At 36.6% G+C, this 16564-nt stretch overlaps 2 protein-coding genes across 2 annotated transcripts; both read left to right on the forward strand.

Moving 5' to 3' along the window:
- The first annotated feature begins 8717 nt into the window (after positions 1 to 8717).
- On the forward strand, positions 8718 to 12500 carry LOC116105292 (TPR repeat-containing protein ZIP4-like). The gene is made up of 5 exons (XM_031391738.1): positions 8718 to 10060; positions 10455 to 10644; positions 10764 to 10796; positions 10971 to 11600; positions 11735 to 12500. Exons 1-5 carry the CDS (start codon positions 8718 to 8720, stop codon positions 12377 to 12379), a joined length of 2841 nt encoding a protein of 946 aa, XP_031247598.1. The 3' UTR covers positions 12380 to 12500.
- Positions 12501 to 13596: 1096 nt separating this feature from the next.
- LOC116105289 (rhodanese-like domain-containing protein 4A, chloroplastic) lies at positions 13597 to 16190 on the forward strand. Its single transcript, XM_031391733.1, has 4 exons — positions 13597 to 14298; positions 14450 to 14552; positions 15440 to 15574; positions 16010 to 16190. The coding sequence occupies exons 1-4, from the start codon at positions 13652 to 13654 to the stop codon at positions 16055 to 16057; spliced, it is 933 nt and encodes a 310-aa protein (XP_031247593.1). The 5' UTR covers positions 13597 to 13651; the 3' UTR covers positions 16058 to 16190.
- Positions 16191 to 16564: the final 374 nt, after the last annotated feature.

Below are 16564 nucleotides of genomic sequence, written 5' to 3' on the forward strand. Positions count from 1 at the left end.
CATTCAATTTTAATACAATAAAATTGTAATATAAGAAAAATTAGATTTATTCATTTATAAAAAAATAAAATAAGAAATTACAACAATTATTGTCTCGTTAAAAACCTTACCAAGAAAAACCCAATGGGACAAAAACTTGGTAAAGAAAAAATAGTACAATAATTGACAATTAATTTACAAGTTACAATTTACAAAACAACTAATTTGGGGGTTGATTAGGACCTCCCTCATCCGTATCATCTATATTACAAAATTGAAATGATTATATTAAAGTATCGTCGACAACCTCGTATTAATCCTGATGGCGCGATCGTTCCCAATCTCGAAGACATGTGAGGACTTCAATCATTTTTTGTGAAAGTTTAGTCCTCATTTCATTTAAAATTCTTCAATTTGCACTAAATGTTTGTTTGGATGAGACGGTTGAGACAGGAACAGCGAAAACATCCAAGACAAGTCTTGATAATACCGGAAAAATACGTTTTCTGGTTTTCCAATATTCTAAGACATCAAAGTTGACTCTTTGTTGTGGATCTGCTGCTAACACTTCGGGGGTTCCTAAATATTGGTGAAGCTCATTGCTGTGTAACTGCATGGAGGACAGTACATTCGTTGTTGGTGCTTCTGAAGAGGAGGTTGTGTTTCGGGTTCGAGTCGTCTTCGGCCTATTAAGTGCACTCTAGGAGTCGAAGTCTTCATTTGTTTCTTCTGATGCAACTTCCCCGAGTATTTCGCCTCTTTGCTGATTCCCATACATGTTTTCATATTGCAAATATACATCTGCAAGACACTCCGTTACCTCTCCTAATTGATTGGCATATGCTTCGTTTTGTAAATTTTCAGTTAATGTGTCTAAACCATTTTCTAAACCTGCTACTTTAATTTTGGGATCAAATGTAGCACCTAAACAATAGAGAAAATGAATGGGTTTCCAATATTTAAAAAAAAAAAATTCCATTTCCTTTATTGGTTTCGCTAAAATTTCATTGTTTCTGTTTTTTCTAAATAAATCTGAAATTTTTATAATTGTATGTATTACCAATTGACTAGTAGGATAATACACACCAGAAAGTTGTAAAGTAAATTGGTAAAAAATTTTAAGAAAATAATGAAATTTTGTAGCTATATGCCAATAATTTTCTACCAAATAATAAGGACCTCTATTATTTGCTACAAAATAACTAGTTAAATTTGTATAAGGTAAACATGAATTAAACATTAAATAAGTACTATTCCATCTAATAGATGTGTCTAATGCAAAATTTATAGGAGACATATTTAATTTTATACAAGCATCTTGAAATTCAGCATTTTTTTTATTACTACAAGTAATCCAAGCTAAATAATCCCTAATTCTATCAATATTATCTCTAATTGTTTTCATACCACTTTTCACAATTAAATTAATAATGTAACATGCACAGCGTTTGTGAAAAAACTTCAAATTGTCATAAAAAAGATAATTAATTTAAAAAAAATCTATAACTGTACTATTAGCACTTGCATTATCTAAAGTTAAANTCCCTAATTCTATCAATATTATCTCTAATTGTTTTCATACCACTTTTCACAATTAAATTAATAATGTAACATGCACAGCGTTTGTGAAAAAACTTCAAATTGTCATAAAAAAGATAATTAATTTAAAAAAAATCTATAACTGTACTATTAGCACTTGCATTATCTAAAGTTAAATTTATCACTTTATTAATAACATCATAATCTTCTAAAATTTCAACAATTTTATTATAAATTTGTTGACTACTATGATCCACATCCATTAATCTAAATCCCAATAAAGATTTGTTTAATTTACATTCGTTATCAAATTAATGACTAGTCACATAAATATAATCTTGTTTAGCTCTACCACTCCAAATATCGACGGTTAGAGTCACACTAACATGACAAGTATGTATTTTATTTTTTAATTCTAATTTCATTTTCCCAAAAAATTTTATTAAATCATTTCTAGTTGTAGTTTTAGAATAACTTTTAAATCCTGGAAAAAATAAAATTTTAATAAATCTTTCAAAATATTTATCTTCAGCCATATTAATAGGTTGATTAGTTGCAGCAATATATAAAGCTAATTGTTTCCTATATACATCAGAATTATAATGCCAAGTAGTACCTATATTAGTTATTTGAATTTGATTGGTTTCTTTATTTCCATGTTGAGTAATATATTTATTAGCATGCCTTTTTAAAGTACTAGTACCATTATCTGAATCAGATTTATAAATATTTATACAATACTTGTATCTTGCTTTCTTTACTTGAACTTCATTTTCTGTCTCGTAAAACTTATCGAAATGCACCCAAACGTCTGATATGTGCCAATCATCGGTTTCGACAGTAGTTGATGAACCTGCTTCTATTTGAGATGAAGTTGGACGAGGACAACGGTTACGAGGATAACTTCTAGAACCACCGAGAGTTGTAGCAACATGTGGAGGAATCGGAGGAATATTATGAGGTATATGGGATTCTGAGACTAGGAAAGCGAGACTATTTGAATCTACTGCATTTATGTTAGTAAATTCAGAGGGACTAGGATAGTAGTTTCCTTCATCATCGAAATCAATGGGATGGAAATATCTATCCATTGTAGTTAAAAAATAAAATTGATATAGAAGAAATAAAAAATTAAAGAAGGAGAATTGGAATTTGGAAATATGAATTGAAAATTGCAAAAACTAATAAAAATTAAAATGAGAGCAAATTGACAACAAAGAGAATAATTGAGAGATTTCAATAGTGATTAGAGAAAATGAGAGAATGAGAGAATTTGGGATGTGAGAAAATACGAGAGTTTAGGCCCAATTTATAGAAAAAAAAGGGGAAAAGAAAATGACGAAAAAGACCATTCCAATTGCTATAAAACGGCTATATTTCAAGGATAAAAGGGGTATTTATAAAAAAAAAACAATTATTATTTATTTTTTTAATTTTTTTCGCCCAACCCGCGGCTCAAGCCGGCGAGTTGATTGTTGGCTTGCAATGGCCAACCTGTCGGGTTGAAAACTCCCAACCCGGTGGGTTGGACGGTTTTAAAAAAAAAAATAAAAAATGTAACTCATTGGATCGCTAGGTTGACATAATGAAACCTGGCTTGCCCAATGGGGTATATGCGGGTCGGGTTCAACTTGGCCCATCTTTTAGACTGTTTGGATTGAACTCTCTTTAATACGAGCTGGGTTAGGGTTGACCTGCTAATCCAGGCTATTTGTTCCACCTTTATAATTATACCAATAGGGATAAGTGAATTGGGTCAAATAAAATGGGCTCATACCGAAAGCGAGTATGCCATGGTGAATTAAGAAAAATAGTAGTTGGTAGCAAGTAATTTTCAATAATATAATGCTTAGTAATTAAGTAATATATTTATAATTGTTCTAGATTAAATTTTATATTTCATTAAGAGTATTGCCAAATTTATATTCTTTGGTTTAAAAGAAAAAAGAAGAATATTTTCCTTAAACCGCAAAATAGTATTTAAAATACTTTTCTTCTTTAAAATTTTGACCTACATTCCTTGTGCAAAAAATGGTTTAATTTAAAAGCATTTAAAGCAAGACAGCTGGTGCCACTCTTGGCAAAGACACAAACATGTTCTTATTTAAAAGGAAATAACCTCATGTGTGACATTGTCATANAAAAAAAAAAAAAAAAGACACCATGTTAATTTAGTGTACTGTTGTACAAGAAGATATTTTGATCCTCTAATATATGCACTTTGTTTCTGTATGTATATATATTTGTCCTGTGTTTCATATTTTGATTTGATATGGAAAGAACATGAAACAAGCAAATTATGAGAAATCAAGGAGCGTGCAGTTGCCTTTTATCTTGAGGACTGGAGATCAAGATTCAGGGATTAGTCTTTGTTTAAGCAGCTTGTAAATGGGCTGATTGTTAAGATCATTTTTACTCTTAGTAACAGCGGGGTTGGAACATGTGCAGAAGGAATGCACCAATAAATCCTAGAAAAAAAACTTATAGAATTTGCACCAAATCCATAAGGGGCGTTGGGTTAGGGGTAATATGAGATTATTAGAGTTATGTCATCTTATGTTATTTAAGTATCACGTTTGGTTGTCAAGTAATATAAAATTTCAGTAATCTTCAAATACCAATAGTAGTTACTGTTGGTAATATTAGAGGTATTCTGATTATTTTTATTTTCTTAGGTATTGTAAGATTATCAAGGTAATCTTGTTACAATTACATTCCTTATTAATAAAATTTTAGAACAATAATGTTTTTATTTTTAAATATATTTACATTAATGTTGCTTTTATTATTTCACCCCAATTAATTAATTTTTTGGATAAAATTGTCTTTGAATTCAAAACAAATTGTAGCCCACCCAAGTCACAACCCCTACCCACATGTCGTCGGCAACTGTCGTTGCAATTGGAATGGTGCACGGAAGCCTGAAAATTGTCGCCATGTGTCGATATGGTCATTTCCGGTTAGATATCTGGTCGCTGACTGCCAGATCGACGGATCTGACCGTTGATGACCAGATCCATCATCATTCTGGTTGTCAAAGGTCAGGTCCGTCATCGATCTGGTCGTCAAAGGCTAGGTTCGTCATCGATCTGGCCGTTAAAGGCTCAAAGGCTAAATCTGTCATCGATCTGGCTATCAAAGGCCAAATCTCTGGCCGGAAATGGCCATACAGTGCACGGAGGCTATTTCCTGCCTTCCGTGCGTCGTTAGGTTGTCGGCGGCCTTGATGGTTGTTGACAGTGGTTGGGTTGTGGGGGTGCTTTGTTGATTTTTCAAACTTTTATTATGGGGTTGTTTTTGCTACGTTTTTAAATGCGGGGGGAGGGGGGGGGGAGGGGGTTGTGTGGTTATATAATCCAAATAATAATCAGGGAGCGTTTGGTTGGGGGTTAAGTGGGATTACTGGGGTTATGTCATCTTATATTACTTGATTACCATGTTTGGATGTCAAGTAATATAAGATACCGGTAATCTTTAAATACCAATAGTGGTTACTATTGGTAATATAAGAGGTAATCTGATTACCTCCATTTTCTTAGGTATTCTGAGATTACCAGGATTATCTTTTTTTGTTACAATTTTATCCCTTATTAATAAAAATTTTAGACAATAATACCCCTACTTTAAAACAAATTTACATAAATATTTTATTTCAATTTTGCCCTTGTTAATTAAAATTTTGGACAATAATACCCTTATATTTAAAATAATTTACAGACCACTACTCACCCAGCCACCACCGCCACTGCCACCCAGCCACCACCACGGCAGCAGCCAACCACCACGGACCACCGTCGGAAAATCGTCAGAGTCCTTGAAAAGGAACGAAATTCCGTGGGAGGTTCCGGAGGCTTCGATATGGCCAGAAATGGCCAGATCTATTCTGGCCATTTCCAGTCAGATCGATGGAACTGGCCGTTAACGGCCAGATCCTTGGCCATTAACGGCCAGGCCTGGGCTAGATCTGGCCGTTAACGACCATGTCCGTGGCTGTTAACGGCCAGATCTAGCCCAGACCTGGCCGTTAATGGCCAGATCCATCGATCTGGCCTGATATGGCCGTTTTCGGCCATCGAAATGGCCGAAAACGGCCATATCGAAGCCTCTTCGTCATGGTGAGGTACTCACGGGTGCTTTCGGAGATTTCCGGTGGTGGTTTGCGGTGGCGGCAGGAGGTGGGGGTGATTTCGTCATAAATTAAAGTTTTATATAAGCGGGGGTGTTTTAGCTAAATCTGAAATATTGGAGGTTAAATAAATTATTCAAAAATTAATAATAAAAATAATCTTATATTAATATTTAAAAGGGGGACAATTTAGTAATTTAAATAATATAGGCTGCGTTTGTTTCAGTTTTGGGAATACTACTTTTAGTGTTCCCAAAAAAGTTAAACAGTAAAATACCCAAAAACTCAGATTTTTTGGAATACTACTCACAATATTATTCAAATTTTTTTAAACCCCTTAAATTTGATAATTTAATTAAATACCCCTAAATATTTTTTTTAAAATTACAAAAACACCCCAATAATCCACATTTGCCAGATTCCGGCCACCACCACCGGAAAATTGCTGGAATCTGGTAGGATGGCGCACTACCGGCTGAATCTGGCCGGTAGTGCGCCGATCTAGCCTTTTCCGGCCAGATCCACCGTGGATCTGGCCGGAAAAGGCCAGATCTTTGGCCGTAACACTCGGTCACGACGGCCAACAAACGGTCGTCGTTTACGGCCAGATCTGACTGTAGATCTGGCCTTTTCCGGCCAGATCCACCGTGGATCTGGCCGGAAAAGGCCATAGCGACGCATGACCGGCAAGATCCAACCGGTCATGCGCCCATACGGCGACTCCGGCCACCTCCGGTGGTGGTCGCCGGCTTGGGGTGTTTGAGGGTGGGTTAGGGGTATTTTTGTTAACTTTTAATGTTTTATTATAGGGGGTATTTTGTAAAAAAACAAACATAAAGGGTATTTTATTGATTTATAAATTCTACATCGTAATACCCGCCCAATTCAACTTTTTTCAAAAAACTTTTCCCAAAACCCCCAAATTTTGAACCAAACGGAGCCATACCCACCAATTTATTCCCCATAACCAAACATATTCATATAACATACCCATCAACTAACCAAACACATTTTTTTAAAGATTCCCAGTAATCTTCTAAGGTAATCTATCATCCCAGTAATCTAACATTCCTAGTAATCTAACATTCCTGAACCACACGCCCCCTCAATATTACAAAATAATATAATAATAATATTTAATTAGAGGATAATTCAGTAATTTATATAATATACCCACCAATTTATTTCTCCCAACCAAATATATTAATATAACATACTTACCAATTAATCAAACACATTTTCTTAAAGATTTCCAATAATCTTCAGGGGGCGTTTGGTTGAGGGTTATCTAAGATTACTAGAGTTATGTCATCTTATATTATTTGATTACTATGTTTGGTTGTCAAGTAATATAAGATACTGGTAATCTTCAAATACCAATAGTGGTTACTATTGGTAATATTGGAGGTAATCTGATTATCTCCATTTTCTTAGGTATTCTAAGATTACCAAGGTTATCTTTTTTTATTACAACTATATCCCTTATTAATAAAATGACAATAATACCCTTATTTTTGAATTTATTTACATGAAAATGGCTTTTACTATCTCACCCCAATTAATTAACATTTTGGACAAAATTACTCTTAAATTCAAAACAAATTACAGTCCACTTAGGCCACCACCCCCACCCACATGTCTTCGCTTGTCGCCGGCAACCACCGTTGCGGCCTGTCATCGTCGACACTAGAACGGCGCATGGAAGGCCGAAAATGACCGTCGTGTGCCGATATGGCCGTCAACGGCTAGATCAGTTGATCTAGCCGTCAACGGTCAGATCGATGGTCATTGATAGCCAGATTAGATCTGGCCGTCGACGACCATATCTATCACGTCTGGCCATTTCTTGCCTTCTATGCGTCGTTAGGCCGACGGCCTGTGGTGGTTTTCGGCAGTCAGCAGTGACTGGGTTGGTGGGGGTGCTTTGTTGATTTTTCAAACTTTTATTATGATGTTGTTTTTGCTAAGTTTTTAAATGTAGGGGTGTTACAATAATTAATATTAAAAAATAATATAATAATATTTAATTAGTGGACAATTCAGTAATTTAAATAACATATCCATCAATTTATTTCTCCCAACCAAACATATTAATATAACATACCCATCAATTAACCGAACATTCTTCTAAAGATTCTCAATAATCTTCAAAGTAATCTATCTTCCTAATAACCCAATATTCGCTGAACCAAACACCCCTTTACGACATTTGCCATGACTCTATTTGTCTCCAACATCAAAACTTCAATTTGCAACCGCGCTCTTTCACTCCCCAAATTGAAATAATGTCTTAATTTCTATCTACTTCTTCCCTATCTTTGCTAATCTATCTCTCCATTCTTTCTCTCCTCCATCACATTCACAGTTAGTGTGCTGGAGGTGATTCACCGGTTTCTGACAAGTGACAAGGAGAGTGCCGGTGGTGACGGCAAGCGCCAAGGAAAGGTGATTCACTGGTGAGGGCCGTGAATTGACTGACAATGCATAATTCTTTAGGTTTTCAAGAGATAAGTTAACATTTATATTTTAATAATAAAAGTTTATTTTATATATATATATATATCTTAAATAAGAAAATTACTATAATTATTAATTAATTATATTTTTCAATTAAATATACTTATAATTTTTTTGAGTACGGTTTTTTTTCTTTTTAATCTATGCATTTACTTTATTTCTCCTTGTACCCGATATTGGGGACATCATTTGTTCCTAATCCATATCCCTAATCTTGAAAAATCTCAAAAAATTATCAGTTCGATAATATAGGAATTTTTTGGGTAATAAACTCCGTTGGGTTTTATAGTGTAATAATAAGTGATAAATTATTTATTTTTGCAAATAAAATATCTGAATCTTTTTTCATTAAGTAAAAAAAAAAAAATTCCGTACTCAATTTTTTAGAAAAAAAAAAGTTAATATTAGGTTGAAAATCAAATACAAAAGGAAACAAATTAAATCATATTAAATAAATAAATAAAAACAGACTTCCCTCCAAAGTCCAAACTCTACTCTCAAATAAATAGTCATTCCCTCCAAAACACTCGCATTCAAATTTTACCCACATTTGAAAATGAGAATCGCCGAGATTTCGTCACCGGAGATCCGGCAACAATCCAGCCACAACCTCCACCACTGCCTCATCTCTCAACTCGACTCTTTAATTAAACAAACCGAAAATCACCACTCTCCTAACAACCTTTCCACTCTCTCCTCCGATCTCAAACAAACCCTAACTCAACTTACTCAACTTGCTCCCTTTCCCAACAACTCACTCAAGCTTCAACTCTGGAAACTCGCCTACCGGCTCTGGAACTCTTGCGTCGATCTCTCAAATGCCGCCTCCATTTCCCGCTCTTCCTCCGCCGACGAACACATCGCCATTCTTCGCCACGTTGCCGCCGATCTCCTCTCCCTCGCTGCTGACGTCTCCGGCGTTCCTTCTCCCGCCATCAAGTCCGCCTCCTTCTACTACAAAACCGGTCTCATCTGGCACAATCTCAGAAAGTTCGATCTCGCTTCGATTTGTTTTGAAAAAGCCACGGAGATTGTATCCAAGCTCGATATTAAGAAGATTTCCGACTGGGGAGAGAAGAAAATGATATTAGATATAAATATCGCGAGATCTCGGACTGCCTGGGAAGTTCTTGACCGAAAAATCGCGATAAATTTACTCAACCGAGCCAAATGTCTTCTCTTCGGCTCGTTTGACCATTACAAAGCGCTTGCGAATCAGTTCTTGATGTTTGGCAAGAGCATTTTATCAAAACACGACACCGCTTCATTAAACGATGCGCTGAAGCTGATGAACGAAGCGTTGGATCTCTGCGAGAAGGGATTGGATGAAGTGAGAACGCGTGAAGAGATGTCGGAGCTCAAGGATTTAAAATTCAAAACGCTGCGTTTCATATCGGCGGTTCATTTGCAAAAGGGAGAATACGAGAGCGTGATCAAGTGCGTGAGGGTTTTAAGAGAGGGTAGTTTCGGAAACGGTGGTGAGGTTGGGGACCACCACGCGAGTTTGCCGGTTTTGGCAATGAAGGCGTGGCTGGGTTTGGGGAGATACAGTGAAGCGGAGAAGGAGCTGAGGGACATGGTGGTAATTAAGGGGGTTCCGGAGACTATTTGGGTGTCGGCGGTGGAGGCTTACTTTCAGGCGGCGGGAACGGCGGGTGCTGAGACTGCAAAAGGTGTGTTTCTGGGACTGTTGGGACGGTGCCACGTCAGTGCCAAATCTGCGGTCAGAGTGGCCCACAGGGTTGTTGGAGATGATGGGGATGGCGTTAGTGCAGGGGCAGCCAAAGTGAGGGCCAAGGTGGTGGCAGAGTTGGTATCTGATGAGAGAGTACTGGCGCTTTTTGCCGGTGATGCCGCGGCCAAGGATAGAACCACCATGCATGCCGTTTTGTGGAATTGGTAATTTAATGTTTTTTTGTAAGGGATTACACACAATGGATGAAATTGCCGCTAACGATATTAATTCTTAATAATTCTAGTTCTGCTTTATTTGATAATCTTATTTTAATTATAGGATAACAAGAAAAGTTATCTAACCCTTCAAAATCAACCATTAGATAATCTGGGATATAAATCTCAACTCTGTAACTTCGTATGTTTAACTACATTTAATATTAAGTCAGGAAAATGGTCTATGCGTTTATTTGTATGGGTTAGAACTGACTCGAAAATATTACAATTTTTTTGTATGGGTTTTCTACGCGTTTTTGTACTTTAATCTTAATGTGCAGTAAACCTATCGTTGTCCTCGAGTCTGCGGTGTTATTCATTTTTCTTTATTTGTCTTTTGTAGTGCTTCGAATCATTTTCGAGTGAAAGACTATGAGATGAGTGCAGAGATGTTTGAGAAATCGATGCTATATCTTCCATTTGACTTAGAAAATAGAAACCTCCGAGCCAAGAGCTTCAGAGTTTTGTGTCTCTGTTACCTTGGACTTTCTCAGCTTGATCGAGCTCAAGAATACATCATTGAGGCAGAAAAGGTATTTTGTTTAATTGTTATCTAGAGACTAGAGTTTGTTGGTCTATAAGATAATCTATATCTTTAATTACCTATGAACCAAGTCATATTCAACTGTGTTTACTCTTTTTCCTTGTGCAGCTTGAACCCAACATAGGCTCTGCTTTCCTTAAGGTGCTTTCTCTCTATCAAAAACACTTGCACGCACACTTTGCAAATTGCAATCTGAAACAATTTCACTGATAATTTGGTGCTAAACTCAGATTACATAAACACAATATCAAAGTCTCTGTGAGTTCATTTTCTAATGGTTAAATACCAACACGATGTTTCTTCTGTTTTGAGCAGTTCAAAGTCCTTCTGCAAAAAAAGGACCATAAGAATGCTATTAATCAAATCCTGGCAATGACAATCTGCCTCGACTTCACTCCAGACTTCCTTTCCCTTTCAGCCCATGAAGCTGTTGCTTGCTGTGCTCTTCCAGTTGCTGTTGCCGCTCTATCCAATCTCCTAAACTTCTACACGTCAGGACCATCCATGCCATCCATGCCAACAACAGAAGTTGTAGTTTTACGTACCTTAGTTACAATCCTGACTCAAGAACCAGGCAATGAGTCAGAAATCCTCAAATACGTGAAACGAGCTCATACGCGGGCATCTGAACTTGGGCCTGACTATTTTTTTGGCAAAGAGGAGGCTGGAAGACGAGAACAGAATTGGTTTGCAGTGATGTCTTGGAATTTTGGGACAAAATGTGGGAAGGAGAAGAATTATGAATTGTGTGTTGACTTTTTGAGATTCGCTTCAGAATTTTTTGGTGGTTTGGTTGATGGGAAAGTGGAAGAAAATAGTGTCATGGTTTGCAAATCATTAATTCTTACTGTATCTGCCATGATAGCCTTAGAGAATCAAAAGCAGACTGCATTGGAGGACACTGAAGTGAAACAAGCTGTTGAACTGCTAGAAAGATCGGAGAAGGTACTGTATGGTTGTAAATAAACCAAGCCTTGCTACTTCTGTTCGAAATTGTGGAAGCCTATGCCTCATGCTTTACAATTTCTTCTGTTGAAACTCTCTTCACTCCCATATATGCTTTTGGTTTTTCGTTGCAGATACTGACTTCATTGTCACCGGGGTCTATGGAGTCCGAACTCTACTTCATGTATACATTCACCGCCTATGATATACAAGGGAGGCTCAACAATCCAGAATCTCAACAACTCCTTGTAAAGAAATTTGCCAGCTCAAAGGCTTGCACTCCCAAAAACCTCCTCCAGATTGGCCTCGCTGCCTCACAGGGTCCAAGGTCCAATCCTCAAGTAGCCACCTTCGCTCTTAATGAGAGCCTCTCAGCTCTGCTTTCTTGCCCCTCACCTGACTACCAAAACGTGGCCCTAACCGTCCGCAAGCTAATCGCAGTAGCCAGCATTCACAGAGGCGAAACAGATGATGATGCAGTGCACAGTATGTACAAACAAGCGCATCGAATAATGGTGGGGCTTAAGGAAGGTGAGTATCCCTCAGAAGAAGGAAAATGGCTTGCAATGACTGCATGGAACCGCGCAGCAATGCCGGTGAGGCTGGGGCAGATTGAGCTTGCAAGAAAGTGGATGAATGCTGGAGTGGAAATTGCTGGGAAAGTTGTTGGAATGGAGACTTACAGGGCATGCATGGAGGATTTCATTTCTAGTTTCGAAAATAAATGTCATGAGCACAAAAACCATGCTAGTGAAAGCAGGCCTCAGATGGTGTTATGATCCATTATGTGTATGTCTTACAGAAATCATCAGTGGTACATCTATTTTGTAAATTGTAAAGAAACTTATATGCACTATTAAATACATACTCAAAAGAGACTGTAAGGTTAAGAATTATATATCCATGAAAAGCTCAAGTGTTAAGACGTTACATATTTTTGGGGCAATTTTTTTTTTTTTTTTCTATTATTTATAAAATTTAGGTCAAATGTTGGCTTTGAGTAATTAGTTAGAGGCAAGGTTTTAAAACCCAGCCTAGGGTGAAACCTGACAAAGCGGCCGAGTTTCAGATTGATCGGTTGAATTGGTTTGAATGACAGGTTAAACAAGTGATGTCAGCATGTAAAAAAGTTTAAAATCCAACAAAAACACCCTTAAAAATTACATAAGTCTTTATAGGTTTGAAATCTTGCAAAAACACCCTAAATTATATCGCCGGCTTCGACAACTCAGCTAAATAGGGCTTGTTTCCAATGTTGACAACATACCCTATCATCACGAAAACTCTCCTCTCAACCTCCTGACCAAACTATATCTAACCCACAACATTCGCCTCACCAATCGTTGGTAATAGCTTCTTGTTGTTGTCAATTTATTTTTGCAATTTTTGGTTGTTTGACTCACTAGAAAATCACCTTCATCGCCACCCTTCCTCTTCAAACCCCCCAACATCCAAGCCACCAATTGTTCTTCGATCGTTGTCCTAATTTCTAGGGTTTGCCATGAACAGTAAAATTGGTAACCCGGCCTGGTGAATGCCTCGGGTCCTAGTTAAACCGACCGAGTTGGACAGGGTTTTAAAACACTAGTTAGAGGTGGACAAATGTAGCATGGATCGGTTATTTGGTTGAATTATTCAGTATAAGAAAACTTTCTAAAAAAAACAATATCTTACTATGCCATGTAAATTTAAAAATTGAACTGTAAAACTTGGTTAGTTGTGGTTTTATTTTATCGATTTTAGTTGAGGGGTTTTTTTTTTTTTAATTATTTTCAAGGGCATTTTATAGATTTTAGGGGTTTTTTTGGTCATTTCAGGTAATTTAGAAAAATTAAAAAATTAATGGTCGGATACCATATGGTTTGGTTCAAATAAACCAAGAACAAAAAATCGTTCTGTACAATATGTGGTTTTTTTTTTGGGCCCCTACAAGTAGTAATTTCTCTGATTCTCGGGCTTGTCCGGGCGGACCTCAAAGGCCTTATCCCTCATTATTAGCCCAACCATTTCTACTCTTATCGTCTCCCTCTTCCTCTTCCTCTCACTCCTCCATGCTAATTATGGAGTCTCTTTCTTTGCTCCTCTCATCCTCTCCACCTCTTCAAAACCACCCTAGAACCCTTAAATCTACCTCCTCCAAATCCACTTCTATTCTCCCCAACTCTCTCTCTCTTTCTTCTTCTTCAACCCATTCTTCCACCACCCAAATAAACGATCTTTCTCTTCTCAAAACTTTAACCAAAACCCATCTCTCTTTCACCATAGTTGACCTCTTTACTTCTCTCCCTTGCCTTGCAGCTGAAACTGTTGTCTCTTCAACCGAACCGGCTTCAGACAAAATAAACTTGGAGTCAATCTTAATCTCCATTGATGACTTCTTCAACAGATACCCTTTCTTTGTTGCTACCTGTACATTCATTTGGCTTTTTGTTATACCCTTAACCCAACAGTACTTAAGCAAATATAAGTTGGTCTCTGCCATTGATGCTTTTAGGAAACTCCGTGATGACCCTAATGCTCAGCTTCTCGATATCAGGAACACCAAGACTTTGGTGTCTCTGGGGTCTCCCAATTTGAAATCTTTAAGCAAGAGTGTGGTTCAGGTTCAATTTACTGAAGGAGATGAAGATGGGTTTGTTAAGAATGTGTTGGATAATTTTGCTGACCCTGCAAATACTGTTCTCTGTATTATGGACAAGTAAGTTTATTTATTTATTTATTTTTTTTAATAGCAGAAACTTAAGTTTTTGGTCTTACTATAAAGAGAAATATGCAAATTGGAGATTGAATTAATGGTTGATGATTGGAATTTTGTTTCATTAGTAATAATGTTTTTGTGTGTAAGGTAGTTTTGAAGGTAATTCCTTGACTGCGGCGGAGTTGTTGTTCAAGAATGGGTTCAAAGAGGCTTATGCAATCAAGGGTGGGGTTAGAGGCAAACAAGGGTGGTTGGTATGTTACTACTTTCTAATCTTCCATCACTTTCCTGTTAAATGCTTCGGCCTTCCATTATGCGCACTGAGATGCGTTGTGATATGCATTTGATACTATTTTGTTGATGTTCTTGATCCATTATTTTTAAGCCTCCTGAAAGATGTCACTTCGGCCAGATGGTTGTTTAATTCGTTAGCATTTAGTGGTTGCTTGGCGGTAATCAACTTTTGCATTTGGTGTACATTTGTGATTTGTTCATTTTTTTTGTTCTCTATAATTCACAAGAAACCTTAGACAATCTTTCGCCTTAGAGTTGAGAAACACAATTTAAACCATGGAAGACATTGGTAAAATAAATAAACTAAGCATGGTGTTGGACATCAGTTCGACTGAAGAAAGCCTTATATTCGAACTCTGTTGGCTCAGATTCTCAGAAATAATTACTATATACTAGATCCAAAGTATGTAGTTTAGATTGACAGATTAATACTATTATTTTATGGCCAACTGAGAATTTTATCTTCAGCTGATTAGATACCATATAAAATAGGCTTTACTTTGTTGATGGAGGTAAACGAGTCAACCCTTCTTGCCCACTTCCCAATTTCTCTATCTTCTGCTTTTATATGTGCATAAACTTTTATTCATTATTAAGGCCAATGTATATGTTCAACTACAGTCTGTATTTGTTAATAAGTAGATGTCGAAGTTTTATCTATTAGATGATGAAATCTGAGTGGGACATCTTACAGCCGTGTTAGGATTCCATTTTTATTCTAGCAAAAGAAATATGATTTTAGCACCAAGACTCATATCTTCGATTTGATTTCATTTGGTCTCTCCCGTGGATCTCATTCTAGTAGTTGGCCCTCGACTTATTATGTTTTACGTTTGTTTTCTTGCAGGAAATACAGGATACCTTATTGCCACCTTCTGTACACATCATACCAAGGAAGAAAAAGAAGGCTAAAGTTTCGCAAAAGCTTGGGATAAATGGAGTTAACCAACAATCTGGAGATAAAAAGGAGGACTCCTCATCTGTAAGTGTCCCTATTGTATAAAGCCAAATGGAGAACAATGTGCACTTAAACAACTCTACAAACATAAAAATTGGCTCAAGATCATCCTCTTTCTACCAAATTTATGATCATTCTTTCTCGCTGTCTCTCTTTTGCATCAGCAAATGTGAGATATTATAATATTCTAAATTTCATGTTCAGTGAGGCATGTGGATTTTATGTATGGCCTATAGTCCTGTTAGATTGGTTGTGCATATGACATATCTGTAGTGATATGTGCATTTGGAAATTAAATCAAATTGGTCAATGAATATGAATTGCATTATAAGCATCATGCAGTCGAAATGGAACCACAGGGATTACCCTTATAAAACATGCATAGTGCTACAATCAAAGCACAAAATTTGTACCAACAAATAAGCTTAGTACTAACTTTATTTCTGTGCATTTGTAAAGTACCCAGATCTGAAACCACCATCCTCGCCGACGCCATCAAAGCCATGAAACCAATGCTACAAGGATCTTGCTCAAATTCAATCATCTTTGAGATTCATCTTCTGGTAAGCCATGAAACTCAAGGATCAAAGCGATGAAACTGATGCTTCAAGGATCTTGCCGAAACTCAATCATCTTTGAGATGCATCTTCAGTTAATTATACGAGCTGGTTTCCAATTTTGTCCAAGTACTCGTGGTGTATAAGTGTTGTGCACTTCCAAGTACTTGTGGTGTATAAGTGTTGTGCACTTGTGCTATACTGAGAATATTGATAGTAATTATTCTCAACTTTGTATAAAATGTGAAGGTGCATCCCTGCTTTTGGAATTTGATTCATTTGCAAATTCTGTCAACCAGTTTTATGATATTGATTCCTTGTTTAGTTAATTTTTATGAAGGATTTATGCACCCATTGACAATATATATATATATTATCGAGTTTGATAACTAGTTATAGCAAATTTATTAATTAATTTAAATTAAATTTCATGTAAATTTGTGTACTTAATATTACA

This window comes from Pistacia vera, unplaced genomic scaffold (assembly GCF_008641045.1).
Source record: "Pistacia vera cultivar Batoury unplaced genomic scaffold, PisVer_v2 Contig496, whole genome shotgun sequence".
Classification (NCBI taxonomy): domain Eukaryota; kingdom Viridiplantae; phylum Streptophyta; class Magnoliopsida; order Sapindales; family Anacardiaceae; genus Pistacia; species Pistacia vera.